The sequence below is a fragment of the Trachurus japonicus genome, chromosome 11 (assembly GCF_045865225.1).
Source record: "Trachurus japonicus isolate A0001 chromosome 11, Traja_1.0".
NCBI lineage: Eukaryota > Metazoa > Chordata > Actinopteri > Carangiformes > Carangidae > Trachurus > Trachurus japonicus.
The window spans coordinates 18,563,873-18,585,382 of record NC_140917.1 but is presented as its reverse complement, the minus strand read 5'-3'; the positions used below and the strand labels follow the sequence as shown (position 1 = coordinate 18,585,382).

At 42.2% G+C, this 21,510-nt stretch overlaps 1 protein-coding gene across 5 annotated transcripts in view; it reads right to left on the bottom strand.

Annotated features, from left to right (window-relative positions):
- Positions 1-21,510, bottom strand: part of trps1 (trichorhinophalangeal syndrome I) — a 115,037-nt gene that overhangs the window by 40,496 nt on the left and 53,031 nt on the right. For 4 of the 5 annotated variants that reach the window (XM_085791503.1, XM_085791504.1, XM_085791500.1 and 1 more), the window contains exons 4-9: positions 21,362-21,477; positions 15,439-16,054; positions 14,835-15,049; positions 14,170-14,377; positions 13,780-14,020; positions 8,457-9,288 (exon numbers count right to left, since the gene is read on the bottom strand). In XM_085791503.1, the coding sequence (XP_085647629.1) occupies positions 8,457-9,288; positions 13,780-14,020; positions 14,170-14,377; positions 14,835-15,049; positions 15,439-16,054; positions 21,362-21,477 (2,228 nt within the window). The remainder of the gene's footprint in view (positions 1-8,456; positions 9,289-13,779; positions 14,021-14,169; positions 14,378-14,834; positions 15,050-15,438; positions 16,055-21,361; positions 21,478-21,510) is intronic. The other variant, XM_085791505.1, reaches the window with a different exon arrangement.

The window sequence follows — 21,510 nt, the reverse complement described above, 5'->3', positions numbered from 1 at the left end:
TGGTTCATACAGATCTAGCAGGGCCAATAGACCCAGAGTCCATAAATGGTCATAAGTATGCTGTATCTTTCACTGATGATTATACCAGTGCTGTTTTTGTGTATTTTCTAAAACACAAGAGTGATGTTGTACAAGCTACTGAGAAATTCCTTGCAGATACAGCCCATTATGGGAAGGTTAAACGAATTAGATCTGACAATGCCTTAGAGTTCATGGGTAAAAACTATCAGGCATTGCTCAGCAAAAATAGCATCAAACATGAAAGGTCTGCTCCATACTCACCACATCAGAACGGCACCGCAGAGCGTAACTGGCGCACTTTATTTGACATGGCGAGATGCATGATAATAGAAAGCCACTTACCAAAAGAGCTGTGGACCTATGCCGTGCAGACTGCATTTATGGTGAGAAACAGGTGCTTTAACAACCGCACAAAGCAGACACCTTATTTCATGCTAACAGGAAAGCAACCAAACCTGGCGAAGATGCAGAAGTTTGGGTCGGTGTGTTACGCCTACAGACAAGACAAACGAAAACTTGACCCGAGATGTGATAAGGGGATTTTTGTTGGGTATGACAAGAATAGCCCAGCCTATTTAGTATACTATCATAGCAGTGGTAAAGTTCAAAAACACAGGCTAGTGAAGTGTGTGACCCCAACCGTTGCAGAGCACCAGACACAGACAGAAATGCCTGCCGATGATGACGATTTTGAGGTACTGAGGCGGGTTGATAGGGCCAGACGAACTCTCCCTCTCTTACCAACAGGACAGACACAGGAGCAGAAGCTGGTCCCTACAGTTGGGCCTCAGGAGAGCCAGGTACAACCAATCAAACAGGAGACCGGGCGTTACCCCTCTAGAGTGAGGAGGAGACCAGATTACTATGGTGATAATGTAACTGAAGCAAGTGATGACCAGGTACAGATCACCATAGATTACTGTTACAGGTTGGTGTCTAATGTACCCCTCTCATTTAGTGAAGCTGTGACCTCACCTAACTCAAAAGAATGGTCCAGTGCAATGGATGAGGAGATGGAATCACTTAATGACAACAACACATTTACCTTGACCACACTTCCAGAGGGTAAGAAAGCAGTGGGGGGTAAATGGGTATATGCTCTCAAAACCAATGCTGATGGGTCCACCAAATACAAGGCACGTTATGTAGCCAAAGGATACAGTCAGAAGCAGGGAGTGGATTATGATGAGACTTTTTCACCCACTGCTAACCTGACAAGTGTACGAGTGTTAATGCAAAAAGCGGCACAAGAGAACCTGATTTTACATCAGATGGATGTCAAAACCGCTTATCTGCATGCTCCAATAGATTTTGAGATATATATGACACAACCAGAAGGTTATGAGGTAACATCTGACAAAGGTGAAATGTTGGTGTGTAAATTGGAAAAGTCACTGTATGGTTTAAAACAATCAGGTAGAAACTGGAACAAAATGTTGCATGATTACTTGAGTGACAATCTCTTTACTCAGAATCCTGCTGATCACTGTGTATACACCAAAGAAGCAGAAGATCAGAAAGTGATCATTGTGATATGGGTTGATGACCTGGTTATTGCAGCCAGTGATGATAATGTGATGATGAATGTCAAAGAAATGCTTACTGCTAAGTTTAAAATGAAAGACTTGGGTAAATTAAACAACTTTCTGGGTATTGATTTTCAGCAAAGTGATCACTGTGTAAAAATGTCACAGAAGAGATATGTGGAGAAAATACTTGACAGATTTGATATGCAAGATTGTAAGCCACGAGGAACACCTTGTGAGCCAAAGCTTAACTATACTGACAATGCAGAGGTAATGAGTGATGTCAGAAAGTACAGAGAGGCTGTGGGCAGCTTGATCTACTTGTCAACATGTACCAGACCAGATCTGAGCTATGTAGTAAGTAAACTTTCACAGTACCTTTCTAAGCCAACTGTACAGCAATGGGTTACTGTAAAACATGTACTCAGATACTTAAAGGGCACAAAGGAAAAATTGTTGTGTTATAAAAGGAGTGACAGTGTGTTACTTGGGTTGGAAGCATTCAGTGATGCAAATTGGGCTGAACATGAAACTGACAGACGTAGTACCACAGGTTATTGTATCAGCTTAAGCCAATTTGGCCCTTTGATTTCATGGAAAACCAAAAGACAAGCTACTGTAGCTCTTTCAACTTGTGAAGCTGAATACATGGCGTTAGCTGCAACTATACAAGAATGTATGTATTTGCTTCAACTGCTACAAGGTATTGACAGCTCTCAGTACAGACAGCCAAGGGTCTATGAGGACAACCAAGGTGCCATAGCCCTAGCTAAAAATCCTGTACAAAGGCAAAGATGCAAACATGTTGACATAAAATATCATTTTGTAAGGTCAACTGTAAGTAATGGTAAAGTCATGCTTGACTATTGCCCAACAGAACAAATGGTGGCAGACATCCTGACAAAACCACCAACAAAATCTAAGTTAAAGAAGTTTATGACTTTTATGTTTGGAGAGTAATATGTTTATGTATGCAAAGAGCAACATGAAGGGAAAAAAAAAAATTCTGTTTAGCAGCATGAAAAGAAATGTTTATGTTTCATGAAGATCTGTAATATTGTATAGATTGTATTTCTGTTTGTTTTGAATATACCAACATTTGAGAGCAAGTGGGGGTGTTGGTGTATGCTCTCTAATTGAGTAGCGCTCTTATTTTGAAGGACACCGGAAGTCACTATTGTTGTTGAAGCGGATGTATTTAATAAACCCAGGTGTCCTGAATCTGATGATTGGCAAACGCAACTTACCTGTGTGGTCGCTTTCTTCTCCGTCTCCCTGGTCTGCTGAATTATTTAGGAATTGAAACAACTCTGCTAACAAAACCTGAGTCAGAATCAGTCAAACAAGACAATTCAAAGCACCCTTGAAAAGAGGATTAACATCGACACAAACATGAGCCAAGACATAGTAAAGCAAATAAGCTAATTTTTTGATTGAGCCAGAAATGCCAAGCTGTCACCTTCCCACTACGCATGTTGTCAGCTGTAATGTGTGTGTAAGCGTGGCATGTGTGGAAGAGCCAAAATGGGGTTTAAATGTGGTTAAAATGGTGTAATTTGTTTTTCAAGCTAAATGTAATATTCCTAGCAGACAATGAGACTGCTGTGGACTGTCACACAGCGTAAAGCCACACATGGGTCATAACTGTGACATGTACACACACACACCCATGGAGCACAGACGAAGACACACACACGCGCTCGCTTAAACGCAAGCTTTTCCCACCAGTTTTCCACAGACAGAAAAACAGACAGACACAGGTCAAAATTACAGCAAACTAGTTGTCTGATTATGTTTCTGTTACACTAAACACAGCCTGGATTTTAACACACTAGGTGCATTACCGCACAGACACACACACACACATACACACACACACACACAGAGACACACACAGACATACAGAGACACTTGCTTTCTTTCCTTCTTTCCAGCATGGCTGTGTTTATTTGAGTCAGTGTCCTGATGGGAAATGTGACTGCTACACAAACAAACTGAGCAGCCCAGAACAGACAACTCTGTCTGTGTGTGTGTCTGTGTGCGTGTTTGAGAGAGAGAGAGGGAGGGAGGGAGAGGGAGAGGGAGGGAGGGAGAGAGAGAGAAAGAGAGAGAGAGAGAGAGAGAGAGAGAGAGGGAGGGAGGGAGAGAGAGAGAGAGAGAGAGAGAGAGAGAGAGAGTGGGAGAGCAGTTTGGCGAATATCATTCTTCCTTCTTCGAACACACACTCACACATAAGCTCAAAAACATATATATGCAAAGTCAAACACAGACAAACTGCACCTCAGCGAGCAGACAGAATAAACTCAGTCCTTTTCCATAGTGGCCTGCATGTATGATGCCAACCCTCTATACACATCCATGTGTATGAGCTCCACTTATAGGCAAAAATATGCATCCTGGAGCTCAGACTGCTCCAAATCGGTGGGTCATATTGATGTTTAATGGCTGTGGGAGCAGCCTGTGGCTTGTACTGAAGCACATACAGCAGAGCACACTGGCACAGCAGAGGCTCAACGCATCGTCACCTAAACGCGGCTCCAGCCAGATTTTCCAGATCAGCAGAAAAGGGAATGAAACGGCGTGGGTCAAAAGGAGCTGACTGAGGGGCGGTTATTGTGTGCATCTGCCAGCACTGTGCAATTGTCTGAGAAGGTCAAAGTCAAAGATCCCAACTTCTAAGGAACCTGAGTCTGACATCAATATGTACTGTAAGAGTTATATATATGCTCTAACTGTAATAAAAATAAACACATCATATAAACAGACATTTCTGATTAGGCTGATATTTGCTGTGTGTAACATTAAATAAAACTTGTCAGAGCCTCTTTTCTCTTTTTCGGTCTTTGAAACAAACGGCCTTATTATCACTGTATTCTATTTTGAAAGCACTTTTCACAACTGAGTGGTTGCTGCTGTGCCAAAAGCTAACATGGAAATACAAGGTCTGAACAGGGATGTATAAAAAAAGAAAACACAAGTGTACATTGAAAGTTACATCACTGACATCATCCCTCCCCTCTCTTCTGTCTTTAAATAAGCACCAAACACAAAGTGACACACACACATACACACACACTGAGTGAAGCATAAGCTCCATAATTTCCTGTAGCGGATATAGGGTGATGTTAAATTATCAGCATGGAAAATAAATTCAATTCATGCTTTAATTTCCTTACAAAACACATGGACTCACACACTCAGGATGCAAATGCAGTAACATCGCACATAATTAAGTGCACAAACAGTGGAAAGGGAGCCCAGTCAGACGGATGCACATGTACACTGACACACACACGTTTACGCAATGAAGAGGGGAAATAGGACGCTAAGTAATGAGAACTAGGTAGTGCGTGTGTGTGTCTGTGTGTGTGTGTGTGTGTGTGTGTCTCCTTTAAACATAATTACCTCCGTCGGGCAGAAATGTAAACGAGAGAAAACTTTAATGAAACTCTTCTCTGATCTGCTGAAAGCACACATTCCCGTTTATCACTCTCAGTTTGTCTCTGCATTTCTCTGTCTGACTCTCGACTCTAATGGAATTGAATGCCACGCATTGGGACTGTTAAAACCCTGAAGGTTCACATTTCAGCGCTGCATTATGACCACATATGATGAAGACAATTATATTGTGTTGTTAAGGTCAAATCCACAACTCCTTCCTCCCACTGCGTGCATCCATTTATCTCCTCTCCTCTGCCGTCCTTGAGGTGGAGTTCCCTTGGAAAACAATCTGGGATTTATTAGATGATCTAAATTTTGGGTCAATTCACATGTGTTTGGGTAGATTCACATGTGTTCACATATGTTTGGCTCCGATCTGGACTGTTCTCAGGCCTGCTTAACTCCAAAAACCGCCATTACTCAAAGTCTGTCTCATTTCATTTATGAACCAAAACATCAACCGAGCTTTTACGTTAATTTCATCTCTAAACCCTGTGCGCTCTCTACCTCCGTCTCATACAGTCAGTGAATCAGCCGGAAAATAAAATTTCAACCTGAGAAAGTGTCTTCAATCTAATAAATCACTACGAAAATGAAGCCAACAGTGCAGCAATGTCTCAACAAGGCAACACTATGCAGCAATTATAGATCAGGCCTTTCAAAAGAAAATATTCTCCTCTCCAAAGTAACACGCTTCACATACCAGAATACTAAGAACTCAGGTCCTGTGTCTGTCTGTGTGTGTGTGTGTGTTCATGTGTGTGTGTCTGATGGCTTTTGTATGTGTGCAAGGTGTGTATCGATCCCTGTGTGTCAGGTGAGTTGTCCTTTGAAGAAAAGAAGGGAAATGAAAGAAAAAGAATGGAAAGAAAAGGGGGAGAGACAGATCGATGCAGAGAACAGAGCGAGCAAGTAGGGAAGAGGGAAACACACACAAACATTCACACACACAACTTCACGGAACCGCACGCATCAGGAGGGGGAAAAAAATGCACGCGTAGAGGTTTAGATGAAATATGACTCTGACCATTTGTTTCTGCTTTTGTCTCTTTTTAATTCTTTGCTTCCTCCCCACTAACCCACTCCCTGCATCCTTCCATCATTGCTCTTCCGCCTCCTCCTCCTCTCAACCTCCCATCCATCCTCCCCTAGCTCTCTCTCTCACTCTCTCTCTCTCCCTTTCTGCTTCTCACTTGCCATTTACAGAGTCAATTTGTATTTTGGGCGGATTCACCTTTTATAATTCAGACTCTGCCCTGTTGCGTCAAAGGCCAAATTTAAATTGAACACTTGCGTATGAGTGTGTGTACGTGCATGCGCCTTTAAGTGTTGATGTACGAGAGTGTGTGTGTGTGTGTGCGCGCACTAGATGATCCTTTGCATTAGTGCCCCTCCCTAACCCTGCCCAGTGATGAGTCAACCCCAGCCTGTGTGCGCATGTGTATGTGTGGTATATCAGTGTTCATGTGTGACGTGTCAGTGCACGCCATGGAAACTGAGAATAAATATTGTTGTGAGCTGCGGTAGACGGAGATAGCAGCAAAGGCCGTATCTTATTAAGCTATTAAAGTAATGAGTCATGCTCAGATTCGCCTCTCTAATAAAGTTGTTAAAGTGTTTGTTCCCTCCCTCCCCATCTCTTTCTTCTCCTCACCTTTACACAAACTCACTTGCATAACGCTTTAACTAACCATAATGCTCCTCCATGGACTTCACACAACACTGGGACATGGTTTACATTACACTGTGTGTCTTTGTATGCAGGCGTGCAGTCCACATGGACCCTGATGAACAGTAAAAGAGGAGCTTCCACCCTTACTGACCCACTTCAACTGTGTCCACTACACATTTATGACTCACAGTCAGACAGTTTTTAAAACTGAGGATCTGGATTTTTTATTTTTTGATGGAAATAAAAAAATCTTTAATTTGAATATTGTGTAAACACTGCACAATTTCTGCACACTGCACAATTAACAGCCCAAGAACGCATGGGAACATACGCATCTTGCTATTAGACACTAAGAAATACATCATATTTTTCATCTTGGACGCTACTTAATCTAAAAAATAATGGAACATTTTGGGAAATGTGTTTATTTGTGGCTTACGCATGACGTCAGGTTGTGTTTCGCTGAGCTTAGCATGAAGTCTGAGAACAGGAGGTACCTGTGTGCCGTCCCTGGTGCCTCTAAAACTCAACAATTAACACACTATCTTGTTTGTTCAATCGGTGCAGTGACAGAAATGTAAAAACCAGAGTTTGCGACTCAGGGGAGTTATTTCTAAAAAAAAAAAATCTCCCTTTATCAGGAGACAAGAGGAAGTGTTGAGGGGTTAACTATTTTGCACCAGACTTTTATCGCCATCAGACTCTCCTCATCCTTCTTCCTTCATCTCAGTTTTCCTCTCTCTCTCTCTCTCTCTCACGCATGGAGTCTTTCTCTTCGTCTCACTCTCTCCCGCCCTCTCACAGACACACACTGCCCCACCCACGATAATGAGTAAACCTCTTGCTGCCCCACCCTGCCCTGTCTGCCAAGTTACTGCCAACACCTCACACACATACGCACACACACATGAAACAGAACAACCCACAACTTGTACAAAGAGGCCATACACGCAACTTACACACAATGTGCATACTCAATACTACCACTTACAGAGACCCATGTCACTGGCCTGACACACACACACACACACACACACACACACACACACACACACACACACACACACACACACACACACACACACACACACACACACACACACACACACACACACACACACACACACACACACACTTCAGTCTATTCTGATCTAATGTGATCATGGCCAATAAGCTCTGCGGTGCTGGCAGACCACAATCTGTTCTTGCCAGTCCATGACATCACTGTGAAGTGAAAAGCATTGTGGGCCACAAAGTAGGGTGAGGGAACTGACTGACAGGTGGTAACCATGGGAACTGTTAAGTTTGCCTCCCCGTCGCCAAAGCAACACGCAAGTTTCTCAGTGTTGTGAGTTTAAATATAATAAAAAGATCAATGTAACTTATGGGAAAGACAATTATGTCGTGGAATCATACGCACAAGGACAGTAAGCTCAAACAGATACAAACACACACGACCATGTGGGGACACTCGCACTCACTTTGATGGCCTACAGAAATGTGAATAAGTGCTCTAAATATGATGGAGGAATTAGAGATTTCATTGCAGCTGCTCACTGCATGTGGTGTAATCCTCACATGTGATTCAAAGGAAACGAAGATAAAGGCGTATTAATAGCATCGCTCTGACTGCTAATGCTCTCAGCAGGTAGGATCTGGGTACAAAGGCCTTCATTCACAACTAAGAGCTCAAATCATGGCGTAAATGAGACAAAGGGAAGATTTTGGCTAAATGAGAGAGTGAAGTGAGTGTGAAACAGAGGAGAGCAGGAGTGTGTGCACATGTTCCACCTTACCCGCAGCAGGGATTGGGACTCCTCTTTAGCAGCTCCTCCTTTCCCCTCCTGTCCTCCACCACCTCCACTTCCGCCTCCTCCTCCACTCCCTCCTCCTCCTCCCCCTCCTCCTCCTGTGTACTGGTGAGAGGACATCTGGCTCTGCTTCTCCCCTCCACCTCCACCTGCTGCAGCTCCTCCTGGCCTCCCTCCTCCGTACAGCTTAGCGTCTCCCAAAAACGTCTTGGTATCTCCCAAAAATGACTTGGTGTCTCCCAGGTATACCATGCTAGGCGAGGCGACACCTCTTTTCTGCTGTGAGGCCTCATGATTGGCTGAAACAAAAGACAGTGGGAGAGGGGAGGGGAAAAGTGAGGGGCTTCCACCTCCTGCTCCTCTTTCTACTCCTCTTTCAGGTCCCATTCGCTCCTTGGGCACCCAGAGTAAACCATGAGCCTGCTCTCCTCCTCTTTCACAGATTCCTCTTGTCTCCCCAAGGACCCAGCCTTTCTCTCGCTCTTTTTCTTTCTCATCACCTCCCTCACTTTTCACCACCCCTCCTGCCTCTTCTCTGCCTCCCTCTGCCAAACGTCCCTCAGGTGGTGCGAGGGAGTAGAGGAGGCGAAGATCCCCCTTGCTCTCTTCTTTAATGGCTAAGGTAGAGGGAGCTGAGCAGCCATTGGCTGACAGTGTTAATGAAGGTGTCAGTGAGGTGGGTAAGGAGGTCGTTGTCAATGAGCTTAATGAGGGAGAGGAGTCATGACAGTGGACAGAGTTAAAATGGTCGAGGAGGGCTGATGAATCGGGAGCTGTGAAGTCGCAGCGTCGACAGCGGCAACACGCGTGGACACGCCTGCAGAGAGAAAAAAGTGGCATGTGAATTAACAACGTTAACTAAAAATCTTGAATTAGAGAGGACAACATTCATACAGTCATAATAATATAACAGAATAATTGTTCTTAAATGTTTTCATGAATGGTATATTGATTTTGTAAAACTGTGTCTGCACTCAACAGACACTCAAATCAATTTTGTCATTAGTTACCTTGAACCTCATAGTGAGTCACACTGAACAGTAACATCAATGAGACTGAACAAGTTAAATGCTTTTGTTTCCTCTTCAAGGCCAGAGTCAATTTAATCAATTCAAAATGTAAAAGCAATCATTCATAATAGCTCTAAATGAGCTGCATGGGACATGTTTTGTTTTTGGTTTGTTTGTTTTTAAACACAAGCCTTTTCATTGAACACATTTTGAAAAAAAAGAGACCCACTGCTTCATTGACTAAATGTAAAGTGCATTAGTCCCAGTCTGATTTGCTCTAACCACTCAGGTACAGTTTCACTGAGCCTGTGGCCAAAGAGTGACTCAGCGTTCCACTAAATCATGTTGAATTAAGACAAAACTGTGAGGATTGTAAATGAAACTGATTGACAAGAAATGAATCATCCATCAACAAACCACCCTCATTTACTGTTGGCCTGGCCCAGAATGTCCAGCAATATATACCATACACGACATGAGGCTTTTTCCTGGCTTTAATAAAACATCTTGGTGCTTATTGTACAAATCCACGAGGAAAATCAAGTGACTTTTTATACAAAGAAACAGGACTCAGGTTAATATGAAACATTTTATCTTTCTGTTTAACTGTGTTTTGGAATCTGCCACAACAACCTTCGATGTAGTACAAAACATTAACAAAAGTTTTAGGTGTATTTATGAAAACAGCGGGAAGCGCGCATTGATGAACACCCACACAAACATTATGAATACATCCAGACTTATAATATCGAAGAATGTATACACAATCTCTCCTTTTTGTCAGCAGTGTGTCTGATGCAGGATTTCCACATGACTGACAGAGTGAAATGGTAATATGAGACATTGCCTTCACAAAAATAAAACGGATGCATTTAAAATATAAATTATGTGCAGCTACATGCATATTCTATGTCTCCCTCACCTTTTCTCTCTCTCTTTATATTGTGTGTCTCACTCTCAGCCTCTCTCCCTTTGCTAATCGTCGAAGAAAAGAAAAGAGACGTCCTGGGCAGTGACGACTTCGAGCTAAGGCTTTGAGCAAAATCTCCAGCGGCCCGACTATTTGTAAAAAATTTGTGAAAATGTGCGTGTGCAGGAGAACACCTTGTACCTAGCAGGCTTAAATGCCTCCAGATGCTGAACAAAGACACAGTGGCCTCTCTGTTTGTCATCACCATACACACACCGAGCACGCATGCATGCACGCACACTTGGACCGGTGCGCTTACTGACTCATTCACTCACTCACTCACTTATTCGCTCTGTCACACTTTCGCTCTCGCACAGACAAACATGATATATGAAGTTTATATCATTCATTCTACACGTGTACTGATCTAATCCGACTTCCATCTGAACGCTGTCAACAGCAGCATCTATCTCACACACTGGAGAGGATTTATTTCCATGGAAAAGAGGAAAACAGTACATTTACTGTGAACGCAGCTTGAATGCACTGGTTTTATACACTATACTCTAAAAAAAAAAATATTTTTTTCTTTGGGTTCTTAGAAAACCAAAATATATTTATTATTATTTATTTGAGAATTTAGCTGAAATCACAACAGTATAACTGGGTCATTGGTACAGTCTACGTCATTTTAACCTAGATCTTCTGTAGTGTGGTGTCAGCTTGTAAGGAGATACTGTGGAGTGAGGTACATTACATCCTCCATATAGCAAGTGTATAACAACAATGACTTCATTGATATGTTACACTGACACATGTGAGGTCAAGTATTTGTAATACAATGCTAATAGTTATGACCTTATTTTGAAGAGTCTCTCTTTTTGGATCAGAAATGCACACATTTCACACAAAGTGCAATTGTGTTTATTAACTTTCCTTATTAGCTATTAGAAACAGCAACATTAGCTCAGCCTTAAGTCTGTCCCCCTCTAAGTTGCCATATTTGTGCATGGACAAGGGCACACATGCTTAAACAGGAATAGCTAAAAAAAAAAAAGGTTCAGTTCTAATGCACAACAATGTCTTATCTGGGCAATTCTTTTCGGTGTATGAGATGTGTCACCAGCTAGATGAGAGGGTTTAGGTGTAAGAGTCACTATGAGATTGACTTGTTAGTTTCAGCCTGTTATTACTTTCTCCAAACACCACGGGCCATTTGTTCTGTGCACCCTATAATTAAATCCTAGATTTTGTTTTCTAAAACTTGGCCTGGGAATCCTTTTAGGTTTGGTTGATTTTAGCGGTGGTGTGAAACTTTCTGGCTTTGTTTCAGTTTTATTTGATTTGAGTTCCAAGATTCGAAGCTTAGATTCTGTTAAAGACGTGAGTGGACTTTTAAATCCCCTCCACACTCTCTCTCCCTCTTTCCTTCCTGTCTGTATATTGTTAACTTTCTTTCTTTGTTTCTCTGTCTTTCATTCTCCTCATATCTCTTTGCTTCTTGGCTATCTGCATCTCCACCTCTTCCTCTCTTGTCCTTTTCTTTCTCTCTCCCTCATCTTCTCTCTTCTCTCACCCTAAAATGAATGAAACATTCAAGGCTTTCTTTGATTTGCAACACAGATCATGCTAAGATGATGGAGTTTGTTTGTTGGAGTATATCAAGAAGCAATTCAGATCAGCAGTCTGGATCAATGCTTCTATATTCAAACATATTTCACATTTCTATCTCCGGCTCTGTGCATCTCTCTCTCTGTATCTCTGTTATTCAGCACAACATTCCCACAACAACCCTCTCGCTCTTTCCAACTCAAACTCACCCTGTCACTGAAACCAAAGTGAATGTGTGTGTGTGTGTGTGTGTGTGTGTGTGTGTGTGCTGCTGTGCCTGTCTGTGTAGTCTAGTCTAGCCTAGCAGGTATACACATGCACATATTGCATTTTACAAAGGCATTTTCTGTTTGTGCAGGCTAAAACTAAATTTTACTTTTAAGATTCATATGAAAACAAAGAAAAGTCTGAGAATCTCTGTGCACTGTAAACATGTGGTTCTACATTGACAGGTTGATTCTTTTTGTCAAAACCTGCTCCAGGGAAGATAATCAGTAAAAATACAGGTAGTCGTCACAGGGGAAACCTGCTGATTCTACATATCAAAGTCCGTCTCCAGCTCTCTGGGTGTACTGTATTAATACTGATTTGGAGGGGAAAAAACACTTGTATATGAGGGAGTAGTGCAAAATCAGATTTCATCAGATGGGGCTGGAAAGTATGAAACAAGTTTGACAGACATGGGTAGTGGAATTAGAAAGAGGAGTAACCCAATCCTCATCTCTGCTTGACGCAAGGGACTAACACACTCGAATCTTGGGTGGATTGTGGGTAATGCCAGTGCTAGGTTTTGACGAGGGAGACAAAAAAAAATGGGATTATGAAAACACTATATCTGGTTTAATTTTGGCTGTTTCCTCCAGTCGATATCTGAGTCTAACAGAGTTAATGTTGGAGAGCAACTCTATACTTGGTTGATCATTTGTATTTGTAGTAGATACCAAATATAGCGACATCTTGCAGCACTTAAATAGAGTGGTTTTACAGGAGAGTGAGAGAAAAGATCACTTACTTAAACCCCTTCTAAAGGTTGTAAAGAAAACCTGATTCTCAGTTTCGTGACCTAGACCTCATTCCAAGACTGGATTAAGTCTCTGCTAATTCAGCACGTAAGGAGACCTGCTGCTGATCACAGAGTGCAACATGAACTGAAGGACACATTTTCATCCCTCTAGTTTCAAACTACCAGCAACTGAAATCATATTTTTCTCACCAAGACAATAGATAAAATCACAAATTGGGTTTAATGAGCTCCAATGACTCATCTCACAATAGTTAGATAGTTAGATAGTTATCTAAAGTACATGTTGTAAGTGTTGCTGGACTTTCAGCTTCCAGGTTTGAAAGTCTAAATAATGCCCATGAGTGTGAGTGTGTGGGTTTTTAAATGAATTGTTGCTGAAAATCAGTGTCCAGTCAACATTTCCTGGATAACAGAGTGCAAAAAAAGAAAAAAAAAACAGAATTACAGGGGTTTGAATCCCAACATAAGCAATATGTTATCATTTCTTTGACTTAACAGTGGATTTTTTCATACACAGTCATCCATTTACTGGAACATTTAGTCATAAACCCTGACTGGAATATGAACCCTTTGGATAACACTAGTTCACATCCATGCCACATTCAGTCACTCAGTGGCATGAAATCACTGCTTTTAGGAAAGAATGATAAACTGAACTTTTTTCAGTCTGACGAAAACACATTCCTATCTATCAACTACTTTCTCACCGATATTTGACATTGCTTATCCCATCTCTCTCTGTGTGTGTCTCACCTGTAGTGTCTAAAAATCTCTTCTTCCACTTCTGTGATGAAGTGACACTTTGTACACGAGTACTCCCTCTCTCCTCCGGCTCCTCTCCCGCCTTCCTTGTCGACGGCGACCTCCTCCTCGGCCTTGACGTGTGGGGGCGCACCCTTTAGGTTGATCAGGGTGTGGCAGCTTTCGTAGTGTTGCAGCAACACGTCGATGTCAGTGGTGGCAAACGCGCACTGGTCGCACAAGTGGGTGACGCCTGGGTTCAGAAAAACAGAAGAGGAAGAAGAAATAAAGAAAACACAAAGAAACAACAATCAATGACAACAACGATTAAAGAAAGACAGATTAAACAATCATTCAGACAGCTAAATGTTTTATTTCAGGGCGATCTATGCTTCTTAATACCTTGTGTGACAACAGGATGGGCAGGGTTAGAGGAGTGAAAGGTGGAACCAGAGATCACACCTGGGTCGTTTCTAGGATTAGGAGGGGTCATGCTGGGTGAGGTGGTGGCAGGTTTTGAACCAAGTGCATCCTGTTGCTTGGTGGACTGAGGGAACTTGGAACAGCATTTAGGGCAGGTGGGCTTCCGACAAGCAAAGGGGTGGGAAACCTAGTGAGAGAAGTCAGAAAGGTTCACAGTATGAGCCGTTTTATCTCCATACGTACTGCATTATGTAAAATGAATTTAAGGCCTTTTACAGACAGTTTGCTCATGCTGTGTGTCTCACTTTAGTGCTGTGGCATTTTTGTTTTTTGGCTATGTGGGCGAAATCAAAGAGGTGGAAGTCAGCGGTAGCAGTGCCACCCTCAGTTCTGCTAATAACCATCCTTTTTGCATTTTCAAAAGTTTCACTGGGCTGGCAGCTGCCGCAAATGAGGGTGGGGAGTGTGAGTGGGTGCAAGGGAATTTTAACTAGGCTGGAGATTGAGACAATTAACTTTACACTTGTTCTTATATTTCATTTTATTTTCTTGTGCTTACAAAGCAGCTCATTTATTCTTGTAATTTGCCATGCGGACACCAAAACACAGAGCAAATAAACACCTTAATATTTTATCAATCTCACCTCCCCCAGGTGTTTGTGCGGCTGACAGAGCCCCTGTGGACAATACATGCAGTGCTGAATGCAGCACCGGTGGATGGAGTGGTTGTGCTGGTAGTGCAGCAGTAACGGTGCTACTACGATCACATCTGCACTGTGGGCCATCGAGTACCGGAAATCGCACAACTGACAGTTATAGCTGGTCACCACTGCTTCTGGATCACTGCTGTTTGGGTCTCCTGAAAGCAGAGAACAGAGCAAAGGTCTGTTAAATAAAACAGCTTGAGTGTTGGAGAAGAAAAAGCAAGGGCATGTCTGAAATTGTAAGAGGAGTCAACTGTGTCATGATGCTCAAGGCAAACAAACAAAGAGCATCAAACACTATCATCGCACTCCAAAACAATATAAAGGAAAGGTCAAACAATAGTGCAGTTGTAGCCAGCATGGGTCAGCAGTGTCTCAAGTCTCAAAGAGAGAATTCACGCAGCGTCGTAACACTGGAGAAGGTAAAAATCGTTAACTTCTATTGATCATTAATCTTGTGCTCCATAAAAGTAGCTGCTTTCTACTATAAACACTTAAAGCAATTCACCACCAGATTTAACCATACTTTCTCCCATTTCATTACCTTGGCTGGTGCTGGATAGGTTGGATGATGGATCTTTGCGGGTTTTGGACGCTATGTGGTCTCTTTCTCCTCCTTCTCTTCTCCCTCCTCTATCCCTCTCTCTGTCCAGCACCCCAGGATTAGAGTTGTTGGGGCTCATGGCGCCTCCCATGCTCATTCTGTGTCTTTGTTCATAGTGCTCTAGAAGCTTCACTGAGCCCCCTGACCACTCACAACTCCAGCTACAGAATTTGCACCAATAATACGCCTGCACAGCACCTCGACCCGGCTCCCCTGTCCAGCTCGACGAATCTGAGCACGCCCTAACCGGGATGGAGTACCCGACGAGGGAATCGTCTTCCGCTCTCACGGCCACTCGCTCCGCCCCGTCTATGATCTGACTCCTCCCCTTCGCCTGGTTGTTGTCGTGTGTCGCCAGGTTGTTGGTTGCCAGCAGGGGAGTGGATGGAGGGGTCTTAACTTTATTTGGATGTGAGGACAGGAAGTGTTGTTCAAGTTCTAAGGAGTTACTGCCCATGTATGTGAAGTTGCAGAATTTGCATCTAAAGTACTTAGTGTTCCCCTGGCAATCAGAGGTCTTCCGTCCAATCCCAATTAACGTGCCGCCCAACGTCACCTGTTGATGGGCAGAAAAGAGAGAAAAAGAAATGTCAATGTTTTGTTACACACATATTGCAAATAAATCATTGCATTTATTTGATTGAGTGTCCATGTTTGGTTAGAAGGGAGCTTATTTTGTTGGTTCTGACTAATGCACCCAACCATAGGGCTTATACATGGATATGCTAACCTCCGGAGCTAACAAATCTCTCATACAACCTGTCATCTAGCAAAGCACTGAGTAGGAAAAAAAGTCGAGCAGCAGGGTTCTCAATTTTAGCCGGCGCTGAATGTGTCACTGGTGGCGGATTATGTCAGCCGAAGCTAATGAACTGTAGCAGCTACACTTCAGCTTCGGTCTGTTGTCGATCTGGTGTCTACACTCGGCCAAAGCTCATTTCTGAAGTAAAGAGAAACATGACTCTGCAGCAAGGCTCTGTGAGCACAAGTAACTGCACAGGAACTACAAATGTTATTTCAGGGTATCAAATGAATTTATCACTTTAACATTTCATATCTTACAGTATATTGTTAAATTAATTTGTGAGTTGCAGCGTCAAGCTCAGCTCATTAAGTGGACTCTCACTGGGTTGCAGTTATTTATAACTATAGTTACCTGCAAATATTGGAAGTTAAATCTTATTAGAGTTCCTATGGGATTTGGAGAGATTCACTAAAATGCAGCAGAGGCAAAACTTAAACATACATTACTTTAGAAATACACCCACTCGTTGTTATTAGACATTAGACAATAGTTATCTAACTTTAGGGTTATTACTTTAGGTGCACATGACATACGCTCTCACTCAGAGCTGTGCTGCTGCACATTTGGAAAACTGTGCCTCAGCTGCTTTTAGTACTTAACCTCACAATGTATGCAATCCATCATTTTCTGTATGTAACTGTAGACAATTAAAAGGCTGCCCTAACTCTAACCAACCAGCCTATCTCCAACATTTCTCCCAGGCTCTACAGTAGTACGCGGTGTATGAAGCCAAGTTTTTGCTTTAGTGAGCAAGCAACCTGACACACGTCTGTTTTTTATTAGATTAGCCCCCAGACTGTAAGTGATTATAGTCTGCTGCTGACTATATAGGTGAGCAGGCAGCCTGGCAAGTCTTACAGTGACATGAGACATACTACTGTACAATATGGATTTGTCTCTTTACAGATCTGCGGTTTGATGCTGACTGTTGGCAGTCTGTTAACAGAGGTTTAGCACGAACACAATGCAACTGCTATTTTTAAGCGAGCAAAGATGTAGTTTCAGATTTTTTTTTCCAGGAATTTCAGGAGCATCTGGCTTTTTAAATTTTTTTATTATGCAAATATAGATTTGTAATGCTAATTCTCAGGTTATTTTTTCCCAACGACTTCAGAGCAGTCACGGTGTGTAACTTGCTTTGTATTCTGTTTTTTTGCAGTTTATGTTTGGTCTTTGAACCTCTGTCTGTTTCTTTCAGCAGAGCGGACAATGAAAAGGGATTTCTCTTCACAAACAGCTATTGCCCGAAAGCAGAAATTTAAAACAGGAAGAATAAGCTAAATAGACTTTGACATGATAAAACTAGAAATTTATAGATACTTTTAAAGTTAGGAAAGTGAAAGATGGTGGTGCGTTTTAGTATGTTTTCTTACAACTGTAATCATCCAATCTCCTTGACCCACACACCCTGCCCAGGTAATTAGAAAGAGCCAGAAGAGCCAAACATCTCTAGCAACCAAGAGCGGACAGAAATATACAAAGAGGAATATGAGAGGTTAGTTGAGGAAGAAAAGGGGCATGGGGAAAGATGACAAGTTGAGGGAGAAAGAGTCTAAGATGAAGAATAGAGGGAGTTGAGGGTAAAGGAGAAGGTGAAAGAGAGACAGAGACATATGATGAGAGAGACGAGAGAGAGAGAGAGAGAGAGAGAGAGAGAGAGAGAGAGAGAGAGAGAGACACAAAGAAAGTTAAATATGTCTGACAGCTGCTTCATTACACTGCCTAACAGCTGATTATAACTACTGGTTTCAAAGCCATGCTCTGTCTCTTTCATTTGCTTCTCTTCTCTCCTCCTCCATCTCTAGCTCTCTTTTCCGTCTTTTCCGTATCCCTCTCCTCCCTGGGTCTTTTTTCCTGCGATCTCATTGGCTGACAGGCCACCTCGTCTTAGCAAATGACAACATGGAATTTTCCAAACGTGGGCGGGAGAGAGAAAAAGCTAGTGAGGGATGGAGAGAATAGAGACCCCTTTCATTCGATTTTTTTTTTTATATACTTTCACTTTTTCTTCATAATGACGACTTAAGCCCACTGGATTTTCTATTTCTGACTCGGTGTGTGTGTGTGTGTGTGTGTGTGTGTGTGTGTGTGTGTGTGTGTTTGAGTTTGACTACTGTGTGTATGTGTGTTTCTGTGTCCATTACGTGACTTACGGCCATTACAGGCTGCTGGTTCAAATGAAATGAAACTCCCTGACTATTCCTTGCACACATTCATAAACACACACATTTATTAGATCATCTTGTTTAAAGCTTTCAGACAAAACCCTACTGTTCCTGCACACTAAAATTCCTAATCCTTGACCCAGTTGTTGCCAAAGCAAGTCCCGGTACCAGTCCCAATGCAGAAAGAAACACATTACAATTAACAATTACAACATGTGTACAACTCGACTATGACATTCATCTGTCAGAGAAGTATTGAAAATATGCCTGAAATATGAAAAAAAGCTTAGTTTTAAGTATTTTGCTGAGACTTTTTTTTATTAGACTTAAATTAGATTCCTGAAAATAATGTGCACACTTGACCTCAGTATTTATGATCCAGTGTTTCCCACAGGCTGAGAATTTACTTGTGGTGGGTGGTGTGGCGTGTGGCAGAGGCTCCTTCACTTTAGAGAGGGAGAATGTAGCCTTATTTTTTTTATTTTTATTTTTTTACAGATTTCCCCTAAACGCTTCACTTGCAGACTATCGGTAAATGCAAGAATTTATGGACGTTCCCCGAATGCCTCACACGCAGGCTATTGGTAGATGCCATCTATGTGACCGAGTTGTTTAAAAGATTAGCATCTCCTGAATTTAAGTGCAATAATAATCTAAGAATACTACATCAGATATATTTCATCCTCATATTGATTGGCTGATCTGCTGGTTGTCCAGACTGCAGGTGCAAATTCCATCAGACCCTTTAATATCCTCTGACGGTGTGTAATTACAAGGTAAAATTAAATCATCTTTGAGTATATGGATAAGATTTATCTTATAGAGGGAATTATGAATGACGGTTTGCTGCATTCCTGTTTTTATCCCGCAGTTTCTCAGTAAAGTAGGTCCCAGCAGATAATAGGGCTTATTAAAATTCTGACAACTCCAGGTCTGAATATGAGGGATTAGCACAGGATAAGCATTTATTTGCTATAATTTAAAACACTGCAACAATACATGCGGTACATATGTGTACATGTGTACATATGCATTCCCCTTGTGATCTATGAAACAGCCAGTGCGCCCGTGTGTCTGTGTGTGTGCATGTGCTCCAGCACACATGTACACATGTGCAGCCTGACTGCCAGGTGCCCCATTCGTCTTTCCTTTCTGTGTCTATCTATCTGTCGAGTCTATAAAATTTATGACATGCAACACAATGCCTCACTGTCCAAATTGCACACACACACATTATGATACAAATGAGTTGCAGATTGCTCGACCCAATAAATTGTTCAGTTCAGTTATGAGCCTAAATTTACAGATTTATGACCACATGTAATGATTGCAGTGCATTGTTAACTCAGCCAAGGTGTCACCTGTTTTGGATCAAAGTTTCTGAATGACTGATTACTCAAAGCTTTTCTGAATTCACGTTCATGTTGTGACGACCCACTTGTGGGTCTGGAGGCCGACCTGGCAGCCAATTGAGGGTCGTCAGCTGATTTGCTTCACCTGGGCTCCATCCTATAAAGGCTTGGCCATGTGCTCTCACTCTCTCCTCCCTTCCACTCGCTGACAACCTTTTTGGTTTTGGTTTTGCACCTTCAACACCTCCACAGCACACAGACCACTCATCCCTGCATTGCATTCATGATATATCCTACAGACTTCCACACCTAATTGTACCTTTGGTTTATGTTTTAGTTACAATAAATTATTTGTTCTTAGTTTAACTTTGTGTGGACTCCCTCTTTGTCACATCCACTGAGCCAGTTTGTGACAATGTTACCATGTGAATACTGCAACCAAAACCCTTAAATGTTCAGCAATTAACTAGGTATTAACTTTAAAAATTAGTACTGTCTAACATTAGAATTAATAAAATGAACACTTCGATAGAATGCAATTTTTTTCTACGTCTATAGATCGGCAATGTACTTTTTTGAATGATATTTTACTTCCACTCTTTAGTTAGAAGAACAAAGAACTGGTGCAAAATTTATGACCCTTTAAAGCTCCAGGCAGAAATGAGAGAAAAATTACAGTGTCAATGTGTGGGGTACTTTAGAGGCAGTGCACAGCGATATATTCCATACACATAATCAGATAAGTAACAATTACTAAAAGGAGACCCACTTGAGAGCGCTAAGATCATCAACCACTTCTGATGTCCCTCTGGTCGTTTCAAACAAGAGTCATGAAGTTACTTTTGACATCAAGTCAAGAAGGTTGAAAAAGGCACCGAGCAAGGGTGCACCCCGTCTCCTCCCCTGTTTGATTTTGGTTTATGGACTCTGCTCTCTGTTGCCATGAGACCAGTGAGGCGACATCAGGGTGGTACATTTAACTCCCCCCTTTTTTTTGTGAATTTTGATGTCCTCTCTGGACCATACACTCACAGAGGCTGCGTGTAGCTAAATGTGATGCTGACGGGACGAGTTTTCACCAAATCTGAGAACATGATCCTCTTTGCAGAAAAAAAGGGTTGATGGATAAATAATCGCACAGCAACTGCCCCCGAGTGGAAACCTTAAGTTACGGTGAGGTCATTTTCAAGAGTGATGGCAGAAAGGACTGGGAAACTGACAGCTACCCAGGGGCATCAACTCCTGAAGTGAAGGCTTTTCATAGGGCTGAGGACGCTTCAGAGCAAAAGCTTTACTGAGCTGTAAGTCTTTGTTCCAGCCCCCGAACATTTTCCTTTCCTTTCAATTAACTCAACATGCGTTCACCATGAAATGTTTTATGTAGTTTTGTTCAATGCAGTTTTTTTTTTTAATAATATGTTCCTAACTGTGAAAATGGCACAATTACCGCCTCCACGCATGTGGTCCTTTTCTTTTAAATGTCTGTTTCGTGTATGTGCGAAATGATGTGATGAAAAATCCATTCATTTGTGTGTGCTTACCTGTACGTCATATGTGCCATTCATCATAACTGCCCTATGCTGTTGATTGTGTATATCTGGCCTCGTCTTCCCCAACTCTTTGGCTTGGTTCCTCTGCCCTTGTCCAGTCTGTACGTCTGTGAGCAGAAACACAAGGAGGGGGTCAGACT